Source organism: Anomaloglossus baeobatrachus, chromosome 1 (genome assembly GCF_048569485.1).
Source record: "Anomaloglossus baeobatrachus isolate aAnoBae1 chromosome 1, aAnoBae1.hap1, whole genome shotgun sequence".
In the NCBI taxonomy this organism is placed as follows: Eukaryota; Metazoa; Chordata; class Amphibia; order Anura; family Aromobatidae; genus Anomaloglossus; species Anomaloglossus baeobatrachus.
In genome coordinates, this window is record NC_134353.1 from 699211021 (window position 1) to 699237214 (window position 26194).

At 46.3% G+C, this 26194-nt stretch overlaps 1 protein-coding gene across 1 annotated transcript; it reads right to left on the minus strand.

The window, feature by feature from the left end:
- LRRC75B (leucine rich repeat containing 75B) lies at positions 1-25909 on the minus strand. Its single transcript, XM_075320863.1, has 4 exons — positions 24526-25909; positions 24290-24418; positions 4089-4201; positions 1-2341 (listed from the first exon to the last, which is right to left on the minus strand). The coding sequence occupies exons 1-4, from the start codon at positions 24784-24786 to the stop codon at positions 1867-1869; spliced, it is 978 nt and encodes a 325-aa protein (XP_075176978.1). The 5' UTR covers positions 24787-25909; the 3' UTR covers positions 1-1866.
- Positions 25910-26194: the final 285 nt, after the last annotated feature.

Consider the following 26194-nt stretch of genomic DNA (forward strand, 5'->3'; position numbering starts at 1 on the left):
AATTGGAGGTATTCACTAATATTATTATTATTATACCTACTACATATTGAGATAGGATCTTGAAAATGGGAATAACCCTTTAAGCCAATAAGGTGCCTAAATGAATAAAACAATGACCATCACAATGAATTTACAACCACTTATTGACAAACAGGTATACAGAATTATAAATGAGTAGTTAATAAAAAAAAGTTTTGCCTATAAACATTTAGAAAAGTACTATATGTACATTTATGGTATCCACAATGCATAAAAGATTCTCTAATAATGTTGGTACCTTTAGAATTGTAAAATGGAAACATTTCAAAGTGACACATTATCATTTTTCATATGTCTCCCTCTGGAATGTGAATCTTCTGCTAAGATATTTCATGGACTGTTATTATTTAACAGTAGAGATGGGGAATAGTAACTATTTGTGTTCGGATAATGCTTACCGAATACCAAGTATTATTCCAGTATTCGTCACGACAATGAAAATGCTCGTGTTCCCCACTGACTTGCCTTAGGTTTGTTATTCGTGACTAATACCGGAACAGTACTTTGGGATTCATTACGAATATTCCGAACCCGAATAGTTACTATTCACCAATCACTATTTAAGAGATACAATTTCCTTGTAGTTTTGTATGAGTCCATCGAGTTAGTACATTATGTTCTTGGTGTATCAAGAAATTGTACCTAGGATTTTATTTCTTTTATTTCTGAGTCCTTTTGGGTTTACATTACAGAAATATAATTGTACAGTTGCATAATTTGTTAAATCCATTTTTGTTTTTTTTTTTAAACTGGAAACATAAGAATCTTTGGGGGACCGTCAGTTTAGTAACGTGCATTGTGATATTTTGTAATTGGCTGTCCTTTCTTTTGTTGAGAAACTTGACAAAGGACAATGGTGTATGGGTGAATGGAGAGTTTTTGTTGATACACATTGTGTTTGCTTCCCAGGCTTTTGAGACAATGAATGTAGTACTATTGCATTGTGACATCTTGTGAGAGGCTTGTTTTTTTATTTTTGAAGAGGAACTTGGCAGTAGACAATAGTGTAATTGTGAATCATGTGTTTTTGTAATTGCATATTGTATACATCAAATGAGCAAATTAATATTTCCCGATACAAGAAAGAATTTGTGAGATTTTTTTTAAACAGTCTTGATAGAGCAACAAGGAAAAAAGCAGATTCTGCATCTATACACATACATATAACCATGGCTTTGTATATACATTCAGTGAGTAGAAAGTTGACTTACACTGAGAATTTCGTTGGCTGTCAGGACAAGGAGCAGCATCTGTCTCTGGACCTTACACATACAACTCTGCCTTACAATATCCGACTTCTGCACGCAGAGTAAACTCTTTATCAGTATATATATTTTACATTTTGTTCACTGCTGCAAGAATGAATGAATAGTTTAGGTTTCAAAAATATTGTAAAAAATTGCTTGTCCATTTTTAAGGATTTTTGTGATTTCTTCAATCAAACTCATGCCACTCTATAGTACCAGATGCTCCCTCCTCTTGGTCTTGGGCACTAACCCCCCTTTTCCGGTTTTCCTGACACTGCAGTTCTGTCCCTGTCTGGCTGTGATCACTGTCCCCTTTTGTTTAGAGATTAATCCACAGAACACACAGTGATGAGGCCGGTGCTGAGCTGTGATGGACTGCCTTGTCTCCGGGCTCCTCGCCCGGTGGGTGAAGATGCGTGGGGCTATGTGGTACCTTTATCTTGCGCCCCTCCTCCTTGGCTGAAAACAAAGTACTTGTGGCACTGTGAGTGTTACATCCACTCTTATGTTAGATGACTTCAACACTGGTTTAAGGAGAGGTGGTCATTCCCTGTCTCCATGGCTACTGCACTAAGAGGTCTCACCTGTCCCAAGGCAAAGAAAAAGAAATGGGAATTCCTCCCTCAGACAAGTCACTGTCCTGTGCCTCAGGAATGGTGGGAAGCAGATTCTGCTGGCACAGACGGCGCCTCAGCCCCAAGAGCAAAGGTTGGGGCATGGAGCAGATGTCTACATTGTTACCCAGATCTACCCAAGCCAGCGAGGGGAAGTTGGCACTGTCCTTCATGGCTTCGCTGAGCTCCTTCAGGGTGGCACAAGACAGACGGTTTCCATTAAGTGCAAGGTGTGTGATATTGGGGAGAACTGCCAAAGCAGGTAAAGCCAAACTCAAAGTGTTATCTGTGAGCTCAGTAAAGCTTAAGTCCACGCTGGTTAGGCTATCTCCATGGCTTTGTAAGTAAAGGATCACACGCTGAACATCTCTGGGAGTCAGAGGGATTCCAGACAGATCCAGGGACTCAATATTTGACTTCTGTTGCAGGCTGTTTTTCAAGCTGCGAAAAGAGAAGTAATTAACTTTGATAATATAGTATTTGTAACTCTATATAATAAACAGGCAAAAATACAAGTAAACTTTTCCCAATCATAAAATGTAGTTTATCAAATTCACTGCAATTAAGACTGATCGAGTTGTCAAAATCTAAGATTGATCGCATACAGATGCTACAATCATTTACACATACTATGTATATAGACACCGTAGATACAGTTTCTAGAGGTTATCAGAATTGGACACAAAGTATATAAAGTAGAGGTTATGTAAGTGGGCATTTTTTTAACGTCATGTTGGTACATCTTTGAGAACACTATAGCTAGTCCATCCCTAGCCCATCATACTTGCTCTCCGACACTGATGAATAGCCTTCAACTGCAGAGTATGTATGGAAAACTGAGTAAAAGACAAAAATGTCAAATATTTCTCCAACATCCATGGGCATTAAAATAACTTATTTTTTTACTGGTATCTTTTAAAATCTAATGTGTACATCCAGGAAACGAATTTTGAACCTTATGATAAGTTCTTACTTATAGCTATGAATGAGAACTAACTGTAAGGTCTGCCTATCCATAAAATTATAATGCCCAATAAATGTAACCTCAAAGGGAATTGTCTAACCAAGTAATACCATTGGGATGCATCTACGAAATCCTTCAAATCCTAATGTTAACTACCCATCGTTTATAATATGTGTGCAATGTGAATGCATTGAGCTAATAAATGATGTCCCCCAAAAAATACATGAAATTCATCGTGCATGAAATTGTTTATTTGAGTGAAAACGAAAATTCTACTTCATCTTTCGAAAATTGGGTAATGTGAATGGAGATTGTATTCTGGTTCAACGATTTGTCCGTCAAAGAGGAGAAAGCTAAATTCAAATGCTAAATAGGTATGTGTTTCAATTATTGTTTGTTCATGTGCCGAGTCGATTGTTTAACCCTGCTGTTCTGTTCGGTCAAAAATGACCGAATTTGAAATTTTATTTTGTCTTAAATATTCATTATGCAATTCTGAAACTTGAGGTTAATTGACTTTTCCTCATTTGAGGGGTTCTTACTATGGGTTGGTATTTTTTTTGTTGTTTACTTTTTTCAAAAATAACTGGAACATAAGTGTATAGTAAACCTGAACAGAACTGCAGGGTTAATAGCATTGGAACGAGTACATGCATGTGTCATAATATTCATTGGTATTATTACAAATGCTGGTGTTCCTATATAATGGTGACATTTACTATTGAGCATTTTATGACTAATTCGAATAAATGTGCTTTGTATAGTACAAATGGAAATGTCTGTACAATTCTTTATGACCTATGTACTTGAAATAAATTGTATCACTTATGGGATGTGAATATTGAACACAAATACACTTCAGATTCTGCGTGAGCATAGTGCACATTGTAATGATTGCTAGTCAACCATTTCATTCACGATTCTCGTTCTGTATAAACACTTGTCTGACGTTTTTTGCCTGTCGGGAGTTACAATTATATGATTCATGCTTTAATGATTCTCTGTTCGTGTAAATGAACCCTTAGGGTTGCCTTATCAGAGATGAGATCTTTCAGCAAACAATCAATATGACGAAATATTTTTGCATCGCAGTCATTCAGATAAGTGACCATTCACATAGTACAAGGACAGCCTGAGTGCCACAACAGTAGGTGGACTTCCTCTACGCATACAATACATACATTCTGCTTTGCTGTCATCAGTCCCCTTTAATTGCCTACTCACCATGCCATACTTTTCCTTCGAGGTAGACTGTGCCGATGCCATTTTGAGTGTGGTGTCAAATGGTAAAGCAGCTGCCGACAAATGCGGTCTATAGATTTCATCTGGTCTTGTTCCTAAATATGTACATTTTTAAGGAAAATGTATCATAGTCATTTATTTAGACATAGTTGCATTCACAATTATATCGGTTGAAAAAAGACACAGGTCCATCAAGTTAAACCTTTCTGCAAAGTTATATATTCTCTAGACATTGACACTCACTAGCACCTTCAATCAATGTTATCCGTACGATTGGGGATATCTTCCCGATTGCCGGGAGTCAGACTGCTGGGCCCGGCTAATGCTAGGATTCCCACAGAATGAATGAAGGAAGCCAAGGAGCCAAGGCTCCACCAAGCAATCTGGAGGTTATTCCCTGGCCTGCAGAATGAGTACATATTTGTGATTATTGAAAAAAATGTTTTCACATCATTAATTTGAAAACATTTTCTTTGTAGAGTTGTAAAGGAAATGTTGAACAAAACTTTATGGACTCATGTAATCTAAATAAATAGTATCACGCAGTGGTGGACACAGACCAAAAAGAGCCCCAAGGACAGTATATGAGCCCTGTTCAGACTAATGGTTCTGCTATGACAAAAGCTCCTTGCTGCTTTGGAGGTAGAATTGGCCCCCTCACCATTTGGGCCCCTATACGGCTGAACAGGCTGCACCAATGACATGTCCGCTTCTGGTACCACATATGGGATTGGAACACAAATACTCTTCAGATTATATGTGTGAGTGCAGGGAATGATGCTAGGATTACTATTCAACTATTTAATTCACGACTCCCATCCGGTGTAAACACTTGTCTGACATTGTTTGCCTGCCATGAGTTATGATTGCATCATTATTTTTTAAAAGATTATCTGCTCATGTAAATTAACTTTAAATCATATGATTAGATTACAAAGGCACAATATTGGACAGTTAATTTAGGGAAGGTGTAGTCTATTTTTCATCTAAACAGAATTGTTTTCTCAAAGAAGTCTAAGGGGCACTTTGCACACTGCGACATCGCAGGTGCGATGTCGGTGGGGTCAAATTGAAAATGACGCACTTCCGGCATCGCATGCGACATCGCAGTGTGTAAAGGCTGGATGATACGATTAACGAGCGCAAAAGCGTCGTAATCGTATCATCGGTGCAGCGTCGGCGTAATCCATGATTACGCTGACGCGACGGTCCGATGTTGTTCCTCGCTCCTGCGGCTGCACACATCGCTGTGTGTGAAGTCGCAGGAGCGAGGAACGTCTCCTACCGGCCTCACTGCGGCTTCCGTAGGATATGCGGAAGGAAGGAGGTGGGCAGGATGTTGACATCCTGCTCATCTCCGCCCCTCCGCTCTGATTGGCCGCCTGCCGTGTGACGTCGCAGTGACGCCGCACGACCCGCCCCCTTAACAAGGAGGCGGGTCGCCGGCCACAGGGACGTCGCACGGCAGGTGAGTGTGTGTGTGAAGCTGGCGTAGCGATAACTTTTGCTACGCCAGCTATCACCACATATCGCTGCTGCGACGGGGGCGGGGACTATCACACTCGGCATCGCAGCATCGGGCTGCGATGTCGCAGTGTGCAAAGTGCCCCTAAGGCTGTGTGCACACGTTGCATCGTGTCCCTGCAGAAATTTCTGCAGGGATTTGACAGCGTCAAATCGCTGCATAAACACTGCATAATGAATGCAGTGTTTCTGCAGAAAAAAAGCCGATTTCATGCGCTCTGGCTGCTGCCCCCACCATAGACAGAGCGGGAGCTGCATCCAAAGCGCACGAAAGAAGTGACATGTTACTTCTTAGAACGCAGCGATTTGGAACAAAATTTTGGCATCCAAATCGCTGCGCTCTCAAACGCAACGTGCGCACGTCTCATGCACAATCTTCATAGATTGTGCAGGGGACACAGGTCGCATGCATTTACGCTGCAGTGTAATACACAGTGTAAATGCATGAAATTCGGCAACGTGCTCATGAGCTCTTAAGGCCCCTTTACACACTGCAACATCGCAAACGACATCGCTGTAACGTCAAAGGTTTTGTGACGTAATAGCGACCTCCCCAGCGACATTGCAGTGTGTGAAACATCAGCGACCTGGCCCCTGATGTGAGGTCGCTGATCACTACACATCTCTCAGGACCATTCTTTGGTCCTTTGTTTCCCGCTGTGCAGCATGATCGCTAGAAAGTCTCAGTGTGTAAAGGGGCCTTTACAGCGACTTCGTTAGCGACTTCCCTTTCAAAACGCTGCTTTACAACGTCCCCAATGACTGGCTAGGTCGTTCTGCAGGTCTGTATCGCTGTTGCGTCGTTTTCCAGGTATGCCTGTTTGACAGCTCCCCAGCGACTCACCAGAGACTTTGTAGCGATCTCGGCCAGGTTGGGATCGCTGGTGGGATCGCTAGAAAGTCTCAGTGTGTAAAGGGGCCTTTAGAGTCCATTTTCATGGACCAACTGGCTGCACTATACGACCGCCCATTGGTTAACTGTTTCTGATCAGCGGTTGTATAAATGCCTTTTTACACAGGCAGACCAAAGGAAATGATGCTCACTGAGGGATTTATCCAATATCCCAGATCACTGAGTGCATACAGGCTGTCATTGTTCTCGTCAGTGTGACTCCTGTTTACACAGGGCAATGTACAGCCGGGAATGATGATCTATGTGCTGCATAAAATCATTTCACTCTATGAACAAGCGTTTTGCATTTTTAGGTGATCGGCAGCTTGTTTACATGGCAAGAGAGTAGTTCTTAAAAACATTCGTTTACAATTATCTTGCAGTGTAAATGTCCCTGACTCATTTAAGCTATGGCCACCACCACTGAGCTCTTATATACAGCATTCTAGAATACAGTATATAAGAGGCCAGGTTGCTGTGTAGAATGTAAAAAACACTTTTATAATACTCACCTAAGGGGAGGTTCGGTCCGATGGATGACGCTGCTCTCCGGTCCGGCGCCTCCTCTATTTGGTCCGGTGCCTCCTCCTTCTTCTGAGGCCTGTGTGCATGACATGTCTACGTCATGCACACTAGCTGGCATTGAGGTCCTGCGCAGGTGCACTTTGATCTGCCCTGCTCAGGGCAGATAAAAGTATTCTAGTGCGATCAAAGGAAGGCGAAAGGCACTCACCGGAGCTGCTGTGTAAACAATGCTTTTATTCCCGCATTCGGGTTACAGAGTGAAGGCAGTGAGGGAGGGGGTGCACAACGCACGTCTGACGACGTCCGTTTCGCGTCTATCTACGATGCTTCCATGAGTCTACATTAAAAAAAAAGGTCAGCACTCGGATGCCATACTAGTGGGTCTGATTTTCATGGACTTCTAGATAAGAAAAGAATAATTTTTTTTTGTCATGTACAAGAAAAATTGTTGACACGTGAACCAAACTCTGGTGAAATTTTAATGGAATTGACCGAAAGACTTTTTCCGTTTTTCTCGTAGGTGACAATAACTGAAACTCCATTGCTGCTCCAGGGCAGAGTCTCATTTAGAATTGTATTATTTGGAAATAAGATGCTCATTTATGTCCGTATTAAGAGTCTACAGAAAATATGTTTTTAGTTAGAACAACAGTTGGTTCTCAGAAACTTCGTAAGACATTAGCATTTTGCACTTAGCTGTAGTCAGCACGGCTGAGATTTTACAGACTCCCTGTACTTGTCATCACTGACAAAATGCATTTACTGCCATATAAACCTTCTTTAGGCCTCTTTCACCTAATGTTTTTATGTAACACATTTTTGGTGGTATTTCTTTATTAAGTGTCATTTTCTACAAGTGCTGTGCAATTTTTCATGTATTTTTTGGGGGAAAACCACCATATCCTAGGTGGATACCAATTTTGTAGTAACATCTGGTGCCAGTGTTTTTAGCCCCCCCCCCCCCCAAAATGCTATTAAGGCTATGTGCACACGCTGCGTTTTTTTGATGCTGCGTTTTTCTGCACAAAGATGCACCTGTGGCAAAAAATGCGTTTTGGTGCGTTTTTGGCTGCGTTTTGCTGCGTTTTATGCGTCTTTTTTTATCAGTGACAAAAGCCATTAAAGATTGTTGAAAAAAAAAAAAGAAAGGTCTGATGTCATTTCCTTCTTCAATATGTTCTTCATTCTCCACTAGTGTATGCAGGAGAGCAGACAGCTGTAGAACTACAAGGCTCAGCATGCTCCACCCCGGACTGGACTGTATGCAGGAGGGAGAGGCAGGGGGAGCAGAACTACAAGGCTCAGCATACTCCATCCAGTTGTGTATGCAGGAGAGCAGACAGCAGCTGCAGAACTACAAGGCTCAGCATGTTCCATCCAGGACTATATTCTGGAGTGAGAGGCAGGGGGAGCAAAACTACAAGGCTCATCATACTCCATCCACTAGTGTATGCAGGAGAGCAGACAGCAGCTGCATAACTACAAGGCTCAGCATGCTCCATCCAGGACTGTATGCTGGAGGGAGAGGAAGGGGGAGCAGAACTACAAGACTCAGCATACTCCATCCACTAGTGTATGCAGGAGAGCAGACAGCAGCTGCAGAACTACAAGGCTCAGCATCCTTCATCTAGGACTGTATGCAGGAGTTTTTTGTCCCCCCAAAAAATTACGTGGGCTTCGCCCTATTCTTCTATGCTAGCCAGGTACAGCAGGCAGGTACGGGCTGCCACCAACCCCCAGCTGCCTATTTGTACCCGGTTGGGAACCAAAAATATAGGGAAGCCCTTTTTTTTTAATTATTTCATGAATTTCATTAAATACTTTTAAAACATTACGTGGGCCTCGCCCAATTTTTGAGTACAGCCAGGTACAACTAGGCAGCTGGAGATTGGAATCCGCACCACAGGGTTCCCAAGATTTCTGGGCACCGCCGCTGCGAATTGCAGTCCGCAGCCACCCCAGAAAATGGCTCTTTCATAGAAGCGCCATCTTCTGGTGCTGTATCCAACTCTTCCAGCTGTCTTGGTGCTGGGTGGCTCGCTGTGTAATAATGGGGTTAGGGCTAGCTGTGTACTATCAGCTGGCCCTAAGCCTGAAATTCATGGTGTCATGCTAATATTAGACATGGCCACCATGAATTTCTAGTAAAGATAAAGAAAAACACATCACACAGAAAAATATTTTTATTAGATTGAAAACACAACACAATTAGTGACTCCATCTTTATTGAACTAAAGGACCCCCCCCCGCAGTAATCCTGGTTCAAAGGTCCCGCGCCGTCCAATCCGGATCCAATATCATCTGATCGGTGTCATGCTGTGTCAGGTTCAAGGATGTGAATCACATGACACATCAACTGATTATATAAAAGCCGTTTATACAATCAGCTGATGCATCAGTGGAAAAACCCCCCAAAAACTACACACTTCTGTGCAGACTCCTGTCTGATCACTCCAGGACCCGGCGGTAATCAGCTGATGCGGTCAACTGACAGCATCAGCTGATAGTTTAAGCCGGCCGGGCGGTAAAAAGCCGGCCTCACCGCTGGACTTGTACGATCAGCTGATGCCATCAGGTGACCACATCAGCTGATCACCGGCAGGTCCTGCAGCCATCGGACGTATTTTGGGAGTCTGCAGACAGATGAATATGACATTTTTTTTTTTCTACTGTTCACTTTTGATTTCGCAGCTGCTTCCACCTCCCATCCGGACATGGTGCCGGATGGGAGCGGACATGCCGCCAGATGGGAGTGGACATGGCACCGGCTGGGAGGTGGAAGCAGGGGTGGCGGTTCCGGGAGGATTCACTCTTCTGTCTTTACCAACACGAGGAATCCTCTTCCTGTACACGTGGCTGTACTACCCACCCCTTGCATTTATAGCTGCGTTTTTAGTCATAGAAACGCAGCTATATTTGCAATTTGCGTTTTTCATTGCGTTTTTGAACATCTCGTTGAACTCAATGGGTGAAAAACGCAGGAATAATTGACATGCTGCGTTTTTGTGGGCACCACAAAAACGCAGCTAAAAAAATCCCACTGTGTGCAGACAGCAAATATGGAAACTCATAGACTTTGCTGGTAAAGCAAAGTCATGCAGTTTTCTGAACAAAAACGAACCCGAAAAATGTGCAAAAACGCACTGTGCGCACATAGCCTTAAAGTCCTGGAATTAGAATGCCAAGTGTGAATCCGCCCTTATACAGACTTCTACACATTCATGGCTTGTGGTCACTCATTCACGCAGCTTTCTTTTAATTTCATTAAACTTTTATTTTATGTCATTCACAGTTATTTATTCACTAGTAAACAGTGAGGCCTTTATTTCCTCTGTAAGGAAAATATCCACAGTTTACTAAGTGAAAGATTATCCTAAGCAAATTTATCAGCTAAGGGTTCGCTCACATCAGTCTGATTTCATCCGAAAAAGATGGACGGGTGAAATCCGTTTGGTATTCCGCATGTAATGCGAGTGTGTGACTTTTTTTTTGTCTAACATCCGTATAACATGCACTTTTGTTTCTCGACAACTTTCTTTTGCTCATAAGCTATTATTCTACATTCATTTACAGCACCATCCACAGTGTCCTATGCTACAGAATGGTAATGTATCTGTAAAAAAATGGATGGCATAGGGCTGGTCTGTGCTCTGTCTGTTTTTTTTCCTTGAAAACATAGACTTGCATTGGAGAAGTTAGACCGTTTTACGAGACTATACGCCAAATGCTACAATTTTTTCCTCAGGCCAAAAAGAGCTGAGGAAAAATGAGAAGATTAGCACTGCCTTATTGTTTAACATTGGTGCGACTGCAAAAAGTGGTTTGCACTCAGTGTATTTATATACCCTAAATATGACTCTATTCACACTGCATTTTGTGGTATAAAAAGCCTGGCAAACCTCCTGATAGTCATTCTATTCTGTACAAGTGTGTGCCTTTTATTTTTTACTAAGGATTTTCGTACAGCCTTCAAGAGAATCTGCCAGACTGAAAATGGGATCTATTCTGCAGGAAGGATCTTATAGAGCAGGAGGAGCTGATCAGAGTGATATACAATTTGTGGGAAACGTTTCAGTAAACCTTGCACTTTATTCATGCAAATTCATGGTGATTGTAAGCATACGAGTTCAGTCGCTAATAAATACTTAGTATATTAAATAAACAAGTAGATAAATATGGATAGTGGAGTAATCCACTGCTACAGAGCTATGGCATCAGTTTATCGCATTGGGAAACAAAAGGATCAGAAGTTAGAATTCAATATGCCCAGTCTTCTTTCTGACAATACCAACTATGGAGAGTCAGAAGACTCCTATACACATTAGTTGGCTCGCTAGTTTGCATTCATCTAATATGTACGGGGATCTCAAAGCACACAGAGAATTTTCAAACAACTTCCATATGTATCCATAAAGATGTATTATGCATAGTGATGAGTAAGCACTAAAATGCTCAAGTGCTCGTTACTTGAATCTATCTTGGACGGGCTTGATTCGAGTAACGAGTATAATGGAAGTCAATGGGGAACTTGAGCATGTTTCTAGCAAACCCCTCCAGGAGTGCGGGGGAGATGAAAACCAATGAAATGCATGAACAACAGTACTCAAATGAAATGGGGAAAGCATGGGGAAGACGCCTGGACACATCTCTGACTCCCAGGTCGCTGATGGGAACAAAACAAATCATTTTTAAAAATGATGTAGGGTGCCCCCTATTTTTGATCACCAGCCAATTTAATGCAGACAGCTGGGGGCTGATATTATGAGGCTGGGAAGGTCCATGGTTATCAGCCCCCCTTACCAACCTAAAAATATCAACCTACAGCCATCCAAAAATTAGCACATTACATTAGATACGCCAATTCTGGCACTTCGCCTTGGCTTTACCTGATTGCCATGGTGTGCTGGCAATCGGGGTAACATTTTTTGGAGTTGATGTCAGCTGTGTAATGTCAGCTGGCATCAAGCCCAGGGATTAATAATGGAGAGGTGTCTGTCAGGTGTCTATCATTATTAATCTAGTAAGTGTAAAATGAAAACACACACAGTAAAAAATAGTTTATTTAAATAAAGACTCCCCCACACTATACAATTTATTATTTAAACAAATCAACAAAGTTCCGACGTAATTCATGGTGTATTGGTGCCACGACGTCTACCTGAATTGGAATCGGTACTCCAACCTATGGAGCTTCGTTCAGAGAATGAGGATCCATAGGTCGCTCCTGGAATTTCTCATGCATGGTGACGTCAGTAACTGTCAAAAATTCTGGGTCTGCCACTGACGTGGAGTGACATATGGAGCCTCATTTTCTGAACAAAGCTCCATAGGTTGGAGTACTGATTCGGGGAACGTCGTGGAACCAGTACACCATGGATTACGTTGGAGTATTGTGGATTTTTGAAAAATAATAAATTGGTGAACAAGGTATAGTGTGTCCTTATTCAAATAAACTATTTTTTCCTATGTTTGTTTTATTGGGGGATTGCTGCGTTAATAATGGGGGTTTAGTAAGAAAGAACAAGAGTTTTTAAAGTGCAAAGCAGTACAAGTTTTTATTTAAACAAGGTGAGGATAAACATCCAAAGTATCATTAAAAACATATTAAAAATTAATGGCGGATAAGTCCCACATAAATTAGTAACATTGGCAATGGTGTATAAATACAAAACACATGACATCAGTACTATCGGTTATACAGGAGGGACACGTGGGCATTAGATGTCAATGAGCTGTTTCTCTACAAACAGAACAGCCCATAAGCATTACAGCACAATATTATATCTAGCCCATATAAGGCAAATGGCCCCACTGCAACCCCTGCACCGATAGGCATGTATAATGCCTATAGTGGAAGTGGACACCAATACTCAGCCAAAGATAGTGAAGACAAGGGGGACACCGTCAGGAACGAGCCTCAAGACAACCTACGTACGTTTCGATTTCAACTAATGGTAATCTTCATCAGGCAGAGGCATCTCGTCGTTGAGATGCCTCTCCCTGATGAAGATTACCATTAGTTGAAATCGAAACGTACGTAGGTTGTCTTGAGGCTCGTTCCTGACGGTGTCCCCCTTGTCTTCACTATCTTTGGCTGAGTATTGGTGTCCACTTCCACTATAGGCATTATACATGCCTATCGGTGCAGGGGTTGCAGTGGGGCCATTTGCCTTATATGGGCTAGATATAATATTGTGCTGTAATGCTTATGGGCTGTTCTGTTTGTAGAGAAACAGCTCATTGACATCTAATGCCCACGTGTCCCTCCTGTATAACCGATAGTACTGATGTCATGTGTTTTTTATTTATACACCATTGCCAATGTTACTAATTTATGTGGGACTTATCCGCCATTAATTTTTAATATGTTTTTAATGATACTTTGGATGTTTATCCTCACCTTGTTTAAATAAAAACTTGTACTGCTTTGCACTTTAAAAACTCTTGTTCTTTCTTACTAAACTATGTTATTGAGTTTGTGCTAATGGTGTGGGGTCCCAGCAGAATCTGGAACCGCCCCTTAACCCTTATGGTACCTTGGAGTACCTTGTCTCTAACGTTAATAATGGGGGTATCTGATAGATGCCTCTCCATTATTAACCCCTCAGCTTGATTCAAGCTGACATATTACCCCGAATATTATCCCGATTGCAATCGTACCAGGGCAATTGGGAAGCACGGGGGAAAAGCGTCAGAATTGGTGCAACTAATAGATGCACCAATTCTGGGTGGCTATGAGCTAATATTTTTAGGCTGGGAAGGGGCCAGTATCCATGGACCATCCAAGCCTGGTAATGCAAGCTCGCAGCTGTCTGCTTTACCTTGCCTAGTTTTAAATTATTTAAATTAAACAAGTGCACAAACCTTGCCCTAATCTAAGTTATGCCCCCAACATCAACTCTCCCTGAACTGCTTCCAGAGGACAGTGTGCCGAACATCGCGCCCTTGAGTCTCATATAAGACCTGATGACATGTTGTGGCCGGCTAATCACAGTAATGGCAGTAGCCAACATTGCTATGGCATTACTGTGTATGGCAGGCAATACCCGCATGTTTATGTTATGTCTAACAGCCAAGAAATATGCGGGGCATGGACTCTAGCTATCGCTCGAGCACCTGCGATACTTGATCGAGTATCCATTACAGAATCCAATATAAACTTATCACTCTCACCCATAAAGCTCTCCACAGTTCTGCAGTCCTCCCTCATCTCTGTCGATCACCCTACCCATGACCTCTGTTTCACTTATGACCTAAAACTGAAATCCTCTATAATCTGAACTTCCCACTCCTGTCTCCAATTTGCTTAATTCACAATACCCACAGTTTTAGGCCTCTTTCACACGTTCGTGAAAAACCACGCATGTTTTTCACGGACGTGTCAGAGTTGCGTTTTGCCCTCCGTGAGCCGTGTTTATGGCCAACGTGTGTTCTCCGTGTGTTATCCGTGATAACACATGGAGAACGGGAACTTTCTGCTCACCTGTTGTCAGGACCGGGAGGACTGGTAGGCCCAGGAGGTGGATCCACTGGACCGAGCACCCCACCGGAGGGCAGGGTACACGGCAGCCGCAGCACTGGCGTAGCAAGGATGGGTCCCTCCGGGAACAGGTAGAACAAAGTCACACGGTACTAGGGAGCCAGCGTCCTTCCAGGGACGGGTAGAACAAAGTCACCGGGGTCACAGAGTTCCTTGAGACAGTGCAGGACACTGGTACAGGTGCCGGGTAGTAAAGATAGGCAGTAGTACAGGACACGGCACAAGGGGACCTGAGCACCTCGCTCACAAGACAAAGCTTCAAGACACGTTGATCAGGCGCCGCCCACATGGAAAGGCCAGTCTTATATACCCAGCACAGCCTCATGTCATTTCCTGCTGCAGGTGTGCTGGGCCTATAAGACCAGGAGAGTGGGCGCGGCCCGGTCCTATACAGAACCATGTGGCTAAGACTCAGAGTCAGACTCATAAGACCAGGAGCAGGACACAGGAGAGCACGAGCGGGAGCGGCAGCCATGACCAGTGGACACGTGGACTGGATCAGTGAGCAAGGAGTGGTGGTGCGATGGCGATACTGGATCAGTGGGTAAGGAGCGGTGCCTGGATGGTGAGACCGGCTCAGTGGGTAAGGAGCGGTGGTGTGCTGGCGATGCTGGATCAGTGGGTACGGAGTGGTGGTGCGATGCAGGGACCGGCTCAGTGGGTAAGGAGGGCTGTTGGGACACCGGGAGCGTGACAGTACCCCTCCCTTGAAGCCCCCCTCCCCGCGGCCGGGACATGTAGGCGCGTCGAAGAGGGGCAGCAACGTACTTCCGGGACAACCAGGACCGGGCCTCAGGACCGCAATCCACCCAATCGACCAGGAAGGACTGCTTACCCCGGACTGTTTTCATGGCCACTATGTCCCGTATCGGAGAACCCAAGTCAGCGGCAACGGAGGCAACGGAAAGGGGAAGACAGTCAGACGCAGGACTGGAGTCTTGGACGACCGGATCGGGCGTCTCGGACCGGGTACAGGACAGTGTCTCATCCTCAGTAGCCGGTGGCATCAAAGTCTCAATTGTCAGGGACGGTGGAACGACGCTGGAGTGCGTCGTCTCTTCTGGTTCCGGTGGCACCACAGGCACAAGTGACAGGAGTTGTGGTACGGCACTGGACTGCGTCGTCACCTCTTCCTCTTCCTGCGGCATAACAGGTTCAGGTGACAGGGGCCGAGGAACGGGCTGTAGGCAGTGGTCATGACACAAGGGCCCCCAGCGAGTAATAGCGCCAGAGCGCCAACTAATGGCAGGGTCATGGAGTTGAAGCCAGGGCAGACCCAGCAGGAGCTCAGGAGCCATTCTTGGGATGACATAGAAGGCAATGGTCTCAGTATGCAACGTGCCAACCTGGAGTCTCACGGGTTCAGTGGTATACCGGACAGGTTCGTAAAGTGGTTTACCATCCATGGAGGCGAACCAGAGGGGCTTGGCAAGCGGGATCACAGGTACCTGGTATCGGTTCACTGCAGACTGGTGTATGAAATTACCCGCTGCCCCAGAATCAATGTGGGCCTCTGCTGTGAACCTGATCTTCTCCGTCGTCACCTGGACAGTCTGCGTAACTGGAACGGAGGGGATTCCGGTGCCAAGGGTGGCGGTTCCCACCATCCCTTGGACCCGGGGTCTACCTGGTTTCTCCGGGCAAGAACGGAGCATATGTGAACCATCTCCGCAATAGAAACACAGGCCCCGGGCGGGTCGTTCTGCACGGCGTTGCTTGGCTTGGTTCAGTTGGTCAACTTGCATGGGTTCTGGAAACACATCACAGGAAGGCAGGGGCAAGGGAGTGGTAGGCCTCTGCGGGGACAAGGCGTGACGGGGTGGTCGCTTCTGCCGGAATACCTCTTTGGTTCGCTCCTGGAAACGGAGGTCAATCCGGGTGGCTAAGGATATCAAAGCGTCCAAAGTTCGTGGAACGTCACGGCCGGCTAGTTCGTCTTTGACGCGGCCAGAGAGACCTTCCCAAAAGGCCGCCGTCAAGGCCTCATTGTTCCAGCCCAGCTCAGAGGCGAGCGTGCGGAACTGGATGGCGTATTGGCCGACGGTCAGGGTCCCTTGGCATAGCCGGAGGAGCGAAGAGGTCACTGCAGTAGTACGTCCGGGTTCATCGAAGGTACTTCGGAAAGCTTGCAGGAATTCCCGGATGTCGGTGGTCATTGGATCCTCATTCTTCCACAGGGGGTTAATCCAGGCTAGAGCTTCGCCTTCCAAGTGTGACATCTGGAACGCCACTTTAGCCTGGTCTGAGACAAACAAATGGGGAAGCAACTTGAAATGCAGGGAGCACTGGTTCAAGAATCCTCTGCAGGTCTTGGGATCCCCCGCATAGCGAGGCGGAGCAGCGAGGCGGAGTTGCGAAGCCGAGGGGACAACAGGTTCGGACTTAGACGTTGTCTGCTGCGTCGACGGAAACAAGGCGGCGGTCTGTAACGTGTACAACCGGTGGTCCACAGACGTCAGGAACTTCAGTATGCGGTGTAAGGTGTCACGCTGTTGCACCAGTTCCTGGCGTAGTTCAGCCAGCTCAGACGTTTGTGCTCCAGCGGAATCCATGGCCTGATCAATCTGTCAGGACCGGGAGGACTGGTAGGCCCAGGAGGTGGATCCACTGGACCGAGCACCCCACCGGAGGGCAGGGTACACGGCAGCCGGAGCACTGGCGTAGCAGGGATGGGTCCCTCCGGGAACAGGTAGAACAAAGTCACACGGTACTAGCGGGCCAGCGTCCTTCCGGGGACGGGTAGAACAAAGTCACCGGGGTCACAGAGTTCCTTGAGACAGTGCAGGACACTGGTACAGGTGCCGGGTAGTAAAGATCGGCAGTAGTACAGGACACAGCACAAGGGGACCTGAGCACCTCGCTCACAAGACAAAGCTTCAAGACACGTTGATCAGGCGCCGCCCACATGGAAAGGCCAGTCTTATATACCCAGCACAGCCTCATGTCATTTCCTGCTGCAGGTGTGCTGGGCCTATAAGACCAGGAGAGTGGGCGCGGCCCGGTCCTATACAGAACCATGTGGCTAAAACTCAGAGTCAGACTCATAAGACCAGGAGCAGGACACAGGAGAGCACGAGCGGGAGCGGCAGCCATGACCAGTGGACACGTGGACTGGATCAGTGAGCAAGGAGTGGTGGTGCGATGGCGATACTGGATCAGTGGGTAGGAGCGGTGCCTGGATGGTGAGACCGGCTCAGTGGGTAAGGAGCGGTGGTGTGCTGGCGATGCTGGATCAGTGGGTACGGAGCGGTGGTGCGATGCAGGGACCGGCTCAGTGGGTAAGGAGGGCTGTCGGGACACCGGGAGCGTGACACCTGTCCCCTGGCGTCGCTGTCCGTGGTGCTGATCTTTGGTCTCCGATCCTGCCGACTCCCCGCTGCTGCAGCTTCCGGCTGCAGTGAAGTGAATATTCAATGAGCATAATGAGCGGTGGTCGGAAGCAGTGACAGCAGCGGCAGAGACAGGAGGGCTGGAGAAGGTGAGTACAGGTTTTTTTTCTCAAACACGTGTCTTTTCTCCAGCGCGTGTCACACGGAACACCTCCGTGTAGTCCATTTGCGTTCCGTGTGACACCCGTGATGCCGGAGAAAAACGGACATGTTGCCGTGAGAAACACACGGACACACGTATGTATGGAACGGACACACGTTCTGTGCATAAATACATACGTGTGTCCAACTCCATTTGAAAACATAGGTCTACGTGTGTACGTGTCTCCGGTACGTGAGGAAATGCACTAGACACGTACCGGAGGCACGTACGTGTGAAAGAGGCCTTAAAAACACATTTTTTTAGACTAGCCTATCACCTCACCTCACCTAACTATTCTCATTTTGCCCTTAGAATATTTTCTTCAAAATCCAGTCCTTTTTATAATCTGTTTCCACACCTTCTATGCAATTAATTCTACTCTGTACCTGTATTTGTACACATACTGACTGGTGACCAGTTCATGCCGTGATATATGAATCCCCTGTGTATTATATTGAGGTCTGGACCATACGATTCAGGCACCTCTTTCCATTTACCTTTGTGGCCCCCCTATTTCCTCCTAGATTGTAAGCTTGTGAGCAGGGCCTCATTCTCTTGGTATCTGTTGAACTGCGTTATTCTGTAATGTCTGATATTATCTGTACATGTCCCCTTTGAATTGTAAAGTGCTGTGGAATATGTTGGCGCTATATAAATAAAGATTATTATTATATTATTATTATTATAGATAACTGTCACTCACTGATACGACTGCCCAGTGGACCGAAAATCCAAGGAAAAGCAGAAGTTTTAATGATGATGAAAACATCATTATACAGAATCTTTTGTAACAAAACAATAAGTCTTCTCCGCACCTCCTGCTTCATAACATGATTCCTGCATTTTCATGACAGCATTTTCCCTTTAAAACAATGACTTAGCTGATTTTTATTATGGACATAGAGTTTTGATTTTCCATAATCGAGGATTGTGTTGGAGACTGACCCAGGAGTCTGTCTGGAGTTTGTCTGTTTTTTTTCCATTGCTCTAAACAATATGACTTTTTTATATTCTCCCATTTTTTCTACAACCATCTTGTATGTTTTTTTCTCTCTCTTACAATCCAGTTCTTGTTTCTTGTTTCTCACATTTCTGTTTTCATTTTTTTGCATCCTGATTTAAAGTGAACCTGTCAGGTCCCCTATGCACCCAGAACCACGAGCAGTACTGGGTGCACATTTCTAATCCCTGCCTAATGTCCCAGCATCTAGTAGCATAGATAAAGAGATCTTTCGAAAAAGTATTTCTAAAGATCCTTTATGATAGGCTAATGAGGGCAGGGACTAGTTGCAAGGGCGTTATTTCCCCGACTAGTCTGCCCTCACCCATTGCTAGCCACTTCAGAACTCTTCAGCGCTTTGTTTACATCCATTTATGGGGCTTCTTGAAGTATGTCTGGAGTCATTATCCTGCTGGAAGATCACATGACCTAAAATGTAAACCCAGCTTTCTGACACTGGGCACTCTATTGCAACCCAAAATCCTTTGGTAATCTTCAGATTTCATGATGCCTTTCACACAGCCAAGGCCCCCAGTGCCAGAGGCAAAACAACCCCAAAACATCTTTGAACGTCCACCATATTTCATTGTAGGTACTGTGTTCTTTTCTTTGTAGGCCTCATTCTGTTTGCCGTAAAGAGTAGAATGTTGTGCTTTACCACAAATCTTGGTCTCACCTTTCCACAAGATGCTTTCCCAGAAGAATTTTGCGTTACTTATATACATTTTGGCAAAACTGTTGTCTTGCTTTTTTATGCCTTTGTGTCAACAGTGGTGTCCTCCTGGGTCTCCTGCCATAGCATTTAATTTCATTCAATTGCCGATGCATGGTTTGTGCTGACAGTGATACACCCTGAGCCTCCAGGACAGCTTAAAATTCTTTGTAACCTGAATAGATCTGCTTATCCACCACTATCCTGCATTGCAACCTTTCCTTCATTTTTCTCTGCCATCCACATCCAAGGAGATTACTTACAGTGCCATGAGTTGTAAACTTCTTGATTACATTGTGCGCCGTGGATAAGGGAAAATCAAGATCTCTGGAAATGGACTTGTAACTTTGAAATTGTTCATATTTTACAACAATTTTGGTTCTCAACTCCTCAGACAGTTCTCTTATCCTCTTTCTGTTCTCCATACTTAGTCTGGCAGACAAACACACAATGCAAAGAGACTAAGGGGTACTTTGCACGCTGCGACATCGCAGGTCGATGCTGCGATGCCGAGCGCGATAGTCCCCGCCCCCGTCGCAGCAGCGGTATCGTTGTGATAGCTGCCGTAGCGAACATTATCGCTACGGCAGCTTCACATGGACTCACCTGTCCTGCGACCGTCGCTCTGGCCGGCGACCCGCCTCCTTGTTAAGGGGGTCGTGCGGCGTCACTGCGACGTCACATGGCAGGCGGCCAATAGGAGCGGAGGGGCGGAGATGAGTGGGATGTAAACATCCTGCCCACCTCCTTCCTTCCGCATAGCCGACAGGAGCCGCAGTGACGCCGGTAGGAGATGTTCCTCGCTCCTGCGACTTCACACACAGCGATGTGTGCTGCCACAGGAGCGAGGAACAACATCGGACTGTCGCGTCAGCGTAATTATGGATTACGCCGACGCTGCACCGATGATACGATTACGACGCTTTTGCGCTCGTTAATCGTATCATCGAGCCTTTACACACTACGATGTCGCATGCGATGCCGGAAGTGCGTCATTTTCAATTTGACCCCACCGACATCGCACCTGCGATGTCGTAGTGTGAAAAGCCCGCCTAAGTCAACGCCTCCCCTATTTATCTGGTCTGAGGTGTGACTTTCATATTGCCCACACCTGTTACTTCCCACAGGTGAGTTTGAGTGAGCATCACATGCTTTTAACAAAGTTGTTTATCCACAATTTTGGAAAGGTGCCAAAGATTTTGGCCTGTCCAATTTTGGGTTTTTGTTTTAAATTATATCCAGTTTGCCTTTTTTGTTTTATGTTTTTTTTGTGTTGTTCCAATACACACAACGGAAATAAACACATGTATGACAAAACATGTGTAATTACAATAATTTTTAGGGAGAAATACTTAATTTTCTGGAATAATTTCAAGGGTGCCAACACTTTCGACCAAGACTGTATATTAATTAGTGATTTTCACATCTATATACAGTGGGTACGGAAAGTATTCAGACCCCTATACATTTTTCACTCTTTGTTTCATTGCAGCCATTTGGTAAATTCAAAAAAGTTCTTTTTTTTTCATTAATGTACACTCTGCCCCCCATCTTGACAGAAAAAAAAACAAATGTACAAATTTTTGCAAATTTATTAAACTAGAAAAACTGAGATATCACATAGTCATAAGTATTCAGACCCTTTTTTCAGACACTCATATTTAAAGGCCATGTCACACACAGAGATAAATCTGTGGCAGATCTGTGGTTGCAGTGAAATTGTGGACAATCAGTGCCAGTTTTGTGGCTGTGTACAAATGGAACAATATATCCATGATTTCACTGCAACCACAGATCTGCCAAAAATGTATCTCTGTGACGGGGCCTTAAGGCTGCTTTCACACTTGCGTTGAACGGCTTCAGTTGCTATCCACAGCCTTGAGGAATGACGATAACCGTTGCAGGAAACCGTTATATTCCTCATAGACTTCTATTAGCTACGGATAGCAATGGATGGTCTTGCGTTGCATCCGCTGCATGACGCAGCGTCATTATTTTGACGCTGCGTCGGGCAGAGGGAACGCTGCATGTAATTTTTTTTACGCATGCTCTCTCTGGCTCCCTGCACTCGTAACCAGGGTAAACATCGGGTTACTAAACAATGCGCTTTCCCTAGTTACCCGATATTTACCCTGGCTACGGGTGCAGGGAGCCCGACACTTTCCCACTCGGCTCCGCCCCCTCCCGCACTTCACTCCACGTGAACACGCACGCACGGACACACACTCTCACACTCACCAGTCCCCAGCCTTGCATTCCTCGGTGCACTGACGTCCTCAGTACCATGGTCCCGCTCGGCTCCACAAACCCCGCACTCCGCCCCCTCACACATTCTCGGCGGCCGAACGATGAGCTGATCACCCGGCGACCGGCTGCTGTGAGCGATCAGCTGATCACCCGGCGACCGGCTGCTGTGAGCGATCAGCTGATCACCCGGCGACCGGCTGCTGTGAGCGATCAGCTGATCGTACACAATAGTCTGCCGCCGGTAAAACGAAAGAAGGAAAAAAAAAAAATAAAGATTCCGTTGTTTTGTACGATCCGTTGCATCTGTTGTGCCACTAAATGCAACACATCCGTTGCATCCGTCACACAACGCAATGTAACGGATGCCGTTCAACGCAAGTGTGAAAGTAGCCTAAGTCACATGCTGTGAAAAAAAACAACAAATTTTGAATGCTGAAGATCTCAACTTCAGGGTGAAACTGAAAACTTAAAGGGGTGGTTCACCCATATTTTCTTTTTTCTAGATCGATATTATAACAAGAAACAATGTTTCTCTCAAATACCTTATGTTGGCAATAGTGCCTGTGAGAGGCACTATTACAGACTGCTGTTCCCCGCTCCGTGACCCTCGGGCTCCGTGACCTCGAGGATCCGGTGACGTCATGTCAAGTTCCTGACACCGCGGCCAGCCGAAGTGTCCGTGAGTAATGGCCTGTGGGCGGTGTTTCACCGCTCGTCACAGCCCATCAGCTCCCTCCTCCCTCACAGCAAAGCGCTGCAAGCAGGAGACACTCTAAGCTGTGATAAGCGCTGAAACACCGCCCACAGCTCAGTGACTCAGAAGACTGGGGCCGGCCGCAGTGTCCGCGAGTGATGGGCTGTGGGCGATGTTTCACCGCTCGTCACATTCCATCTGATCCCTCCTCCCTCATAGCAGAGCGCTGCAAGCAGGAGTCACTCTGGGCTGTGACGAGAGGTGAAACACCGCCCACAGCCCAGTGAGTCAGGAAGACTGGGGCCGGCGGCGGTGATGTCACGTGATCAGGAACTTGACGTGACATCACCGGATCCCCGAGGTCACGGAGCCAGGGGGTCACGGAGCGGGAACAGTGGTCTGCAATAGTGCCTCTCACAGGCACTATTGATAACATAAGGTATTTGAGAGAAACATTGTTTCTCAATATAATATCGATCTAGAAAATAAACAATATGGGTGAACCACCCTTTTAACGTTTGCAAGCCAAACCAACAATTTAACATATAATTTTCCACGAGCGAAGCCGCGTGTGTGTTGCTAGCATTTCTATGTAATCAGCGCCTGATGCTGATGATAAGCTATGGGTGAGGAGGATCTCTGTACAACAGGGATACTCAAGATCACACATTTGTTACATCATATCTGATGATGTTTTAAAAACATCTGTGTCCATGGCTACCTTTGTTATCAACACAGGTATATGTCCAAATGAAATGTATACATTTACAAAGACAATCATATTTTATAGAAGACATTTATACAGGTATTTGCACTGTTATTTTATAACTCTTAAATCATGCAAAATCTGAACCAATATTTACGTATTGTCTACATACAATATCACGGCATTATATTGTATTGTCAGTATTGTGCAATCGCTGCTTTCTTTAGATATTGGGTCGATTTTTAATAATTTGTCCTATATCTTCAGCTTTATATTCTTATCTGTAACAGAGGAATATGAGCCAAGATAGGCAGGCACAGCTTGAAGGATTGGGAAGCCAACAGGTTGTAGTCTCCAGGATCTACAGGATCTACTGTTACTTCACTATTGTAATATTTTCTGATTAACAAATCCTAAGCCAATTTCCTAAATATGTGCTTCCCTCATTCTAATTGTACCCTATCTCCCATTACATATTTACTGCCTTTCTTTCTCTCCTTTGTATTCACCTTCTCCCCTTCTTCCCTCTTCCTGGCCCTCCTCCCCAGCCTTCTCCCTTCTCCCTCCTTTCTCAGCCTCCACCCTCAATAACAGTTCCATGTCCTTATCATTGGTATTCAGTACAAGCCCTGCTGTCTCTGGAAGGTTTTCCCTCCAAAGAAGAAAAACAACATCATCCTGGGCAGTGACAAAATAAGAAATGCACCTATGGCCTCTGCAGAGACATACCATAATATAGAGAAACTGCTCAAAGTATTATGTGAAGAATACAAAGGTCATGTAATAGGTGTTATTTTCCGTTGTTTTCTTACCTTCCTTGGACACTGCAGTTCTCTGGCCAGGCTGAGGAGCAGCTCATGGGAGATGGGGTCCACCAGGTTCAGATAAGGAGCATGCCTATATAAGATATCATTGAGGAAGGTCCCCTCCAGGCCCAGGTCCTACAGAGACAATAACAGGGGTCAGCACGCTGTGGCCCAGGCCAGGCTCGGTGAGATGGGGCACCCCAGAGCTGACAGGGGCCCTACGCTGATCGGGGGCTCCTCACCTTGCGCAGCAGCTGCAGCGTCCGCCGAGCCCGCTCCTGCCGGTGGTCCCGGAGCAGAGCCTGCATGTCCCGGATCCAGGCGGCCCTCCTCACATAGGGAGCCGGCTTATTCCTGCGCAGGATCCGCTCCGAGCTCAGGATCAGCGAGGACAGGGCAAAATCCCCGCGGGGCCCCGCAGCCTCCCCCCGCAGGGGCCCCAAATCCACTCCATCCTCAGGCTCATCCTCCAGGCTGCTCTGCCTGCTCAGCCGGCCTCCCATCACCGCTCTACTCCGCTGTACCCACCATGGGCACAGCTGGCAGCCTGTATCTGCCCGCACTTCAGTGCCCCCTGGCACAGACACCCACTACTACAGTAGGTCAGTGCCCCCTGGTACAGACACCCACTACTACAGTAGGTCAGTGCCCCCTGGTACAGACACCCACTACTACAGTAGGTCAGTGCCCCCTGGTACAGACACCCACTACTAGGTCAGTGCCCCCTGGTACAGACACCCACTACTAGGTCAGTGCCCCCTGGTACAGACACCCACTACTAGGTCAGTGCCCCCTGGTACAGACACCCACTACTAGGTCAGTGCCCCCTGGAACAGACACCCACTACTACAGTAGGTCAGTGCCCCAAGGTACAGACACCCACTACTAGGACAGTGCCCCCTGGTACAGACACCCACTACTAGGTCAGTGCCCCCTGGAACAGACACCCACTACTAGGTCAGTGCCCCAAGGTACAGACACCCACTACTAGGACAGTGCCCCCTGGTACAGACACCCACTACTATGGTAGGTCAGTGCCCCCTGGAACAGACACAACTAGCTCTGTGCCCACCCGGTACTGACACCCACTGTCAGTGTCCTCTGGTACAGACACTCACTACTAGGTCAGTGCCCCCTGGTGTGGTCGGTCAGTGCCCCCTGGTGTGGTCGGTCAGTGCCCCCTGGTGTGGTCGGTCAGTGCCCCCTGGTGTGGTCGGCCAGTGCCCCCTGGTATGGTGGGTCAGTGGCCCCGAGTACGGTCGGTCAGTGCCCCCGAGTACGGTCGGTCAGTGCCCCCTGGTATGGTCGGTCAGTGCCCCCTGGTGTGGTCGGTCAGTGCCCCCTGGTATGGTCGGTGACCCCTGGTATGGTCGTTCGGTGCACCCTGGTGTGGTCGGTCAGTGCCCCTCTTCCACCATCTGTGGCTCCCTCTCTTCAGGGACGGCGGAGCCCCTGCTGCAGGGCGAGGAGCTGTCCTCCCCGGCTGGTGCTGAGCTGGCACTGCTGCTGCTGGGCATCTTCGATCTGTCTGGAGCCGCCTGTCTTGTGTTTGTTTATATTTCAGCTTCCAGAATGTGACCAATCGTGAGCAGAGCTGTGTGTGGTGGGGGATGGTGGAGGGGGCTGTGTCTGAGGGAGAGGGAGCAGGGAGGGCACTGGCAGGGTGTGCCATGCATAGAAATGTCACCTAGGCAGCTCAGTGCCATGACCAGTGTGTCTCTGTCACCCTCCTCATCGCTACATGCAGCTCCCTCCAAGATCTGCCATCTGCAGAGACTGAGCCCCCAAATCAGCAGAAAATCGCAATCTGCTAAATGCCATGTTTATTGCTGGGAAGATGGGTGCTAAGCTGTCAGACATGAGCATCTGAGGATCACATCTTATATTATTTTACTTTAAGGAGCCACAATA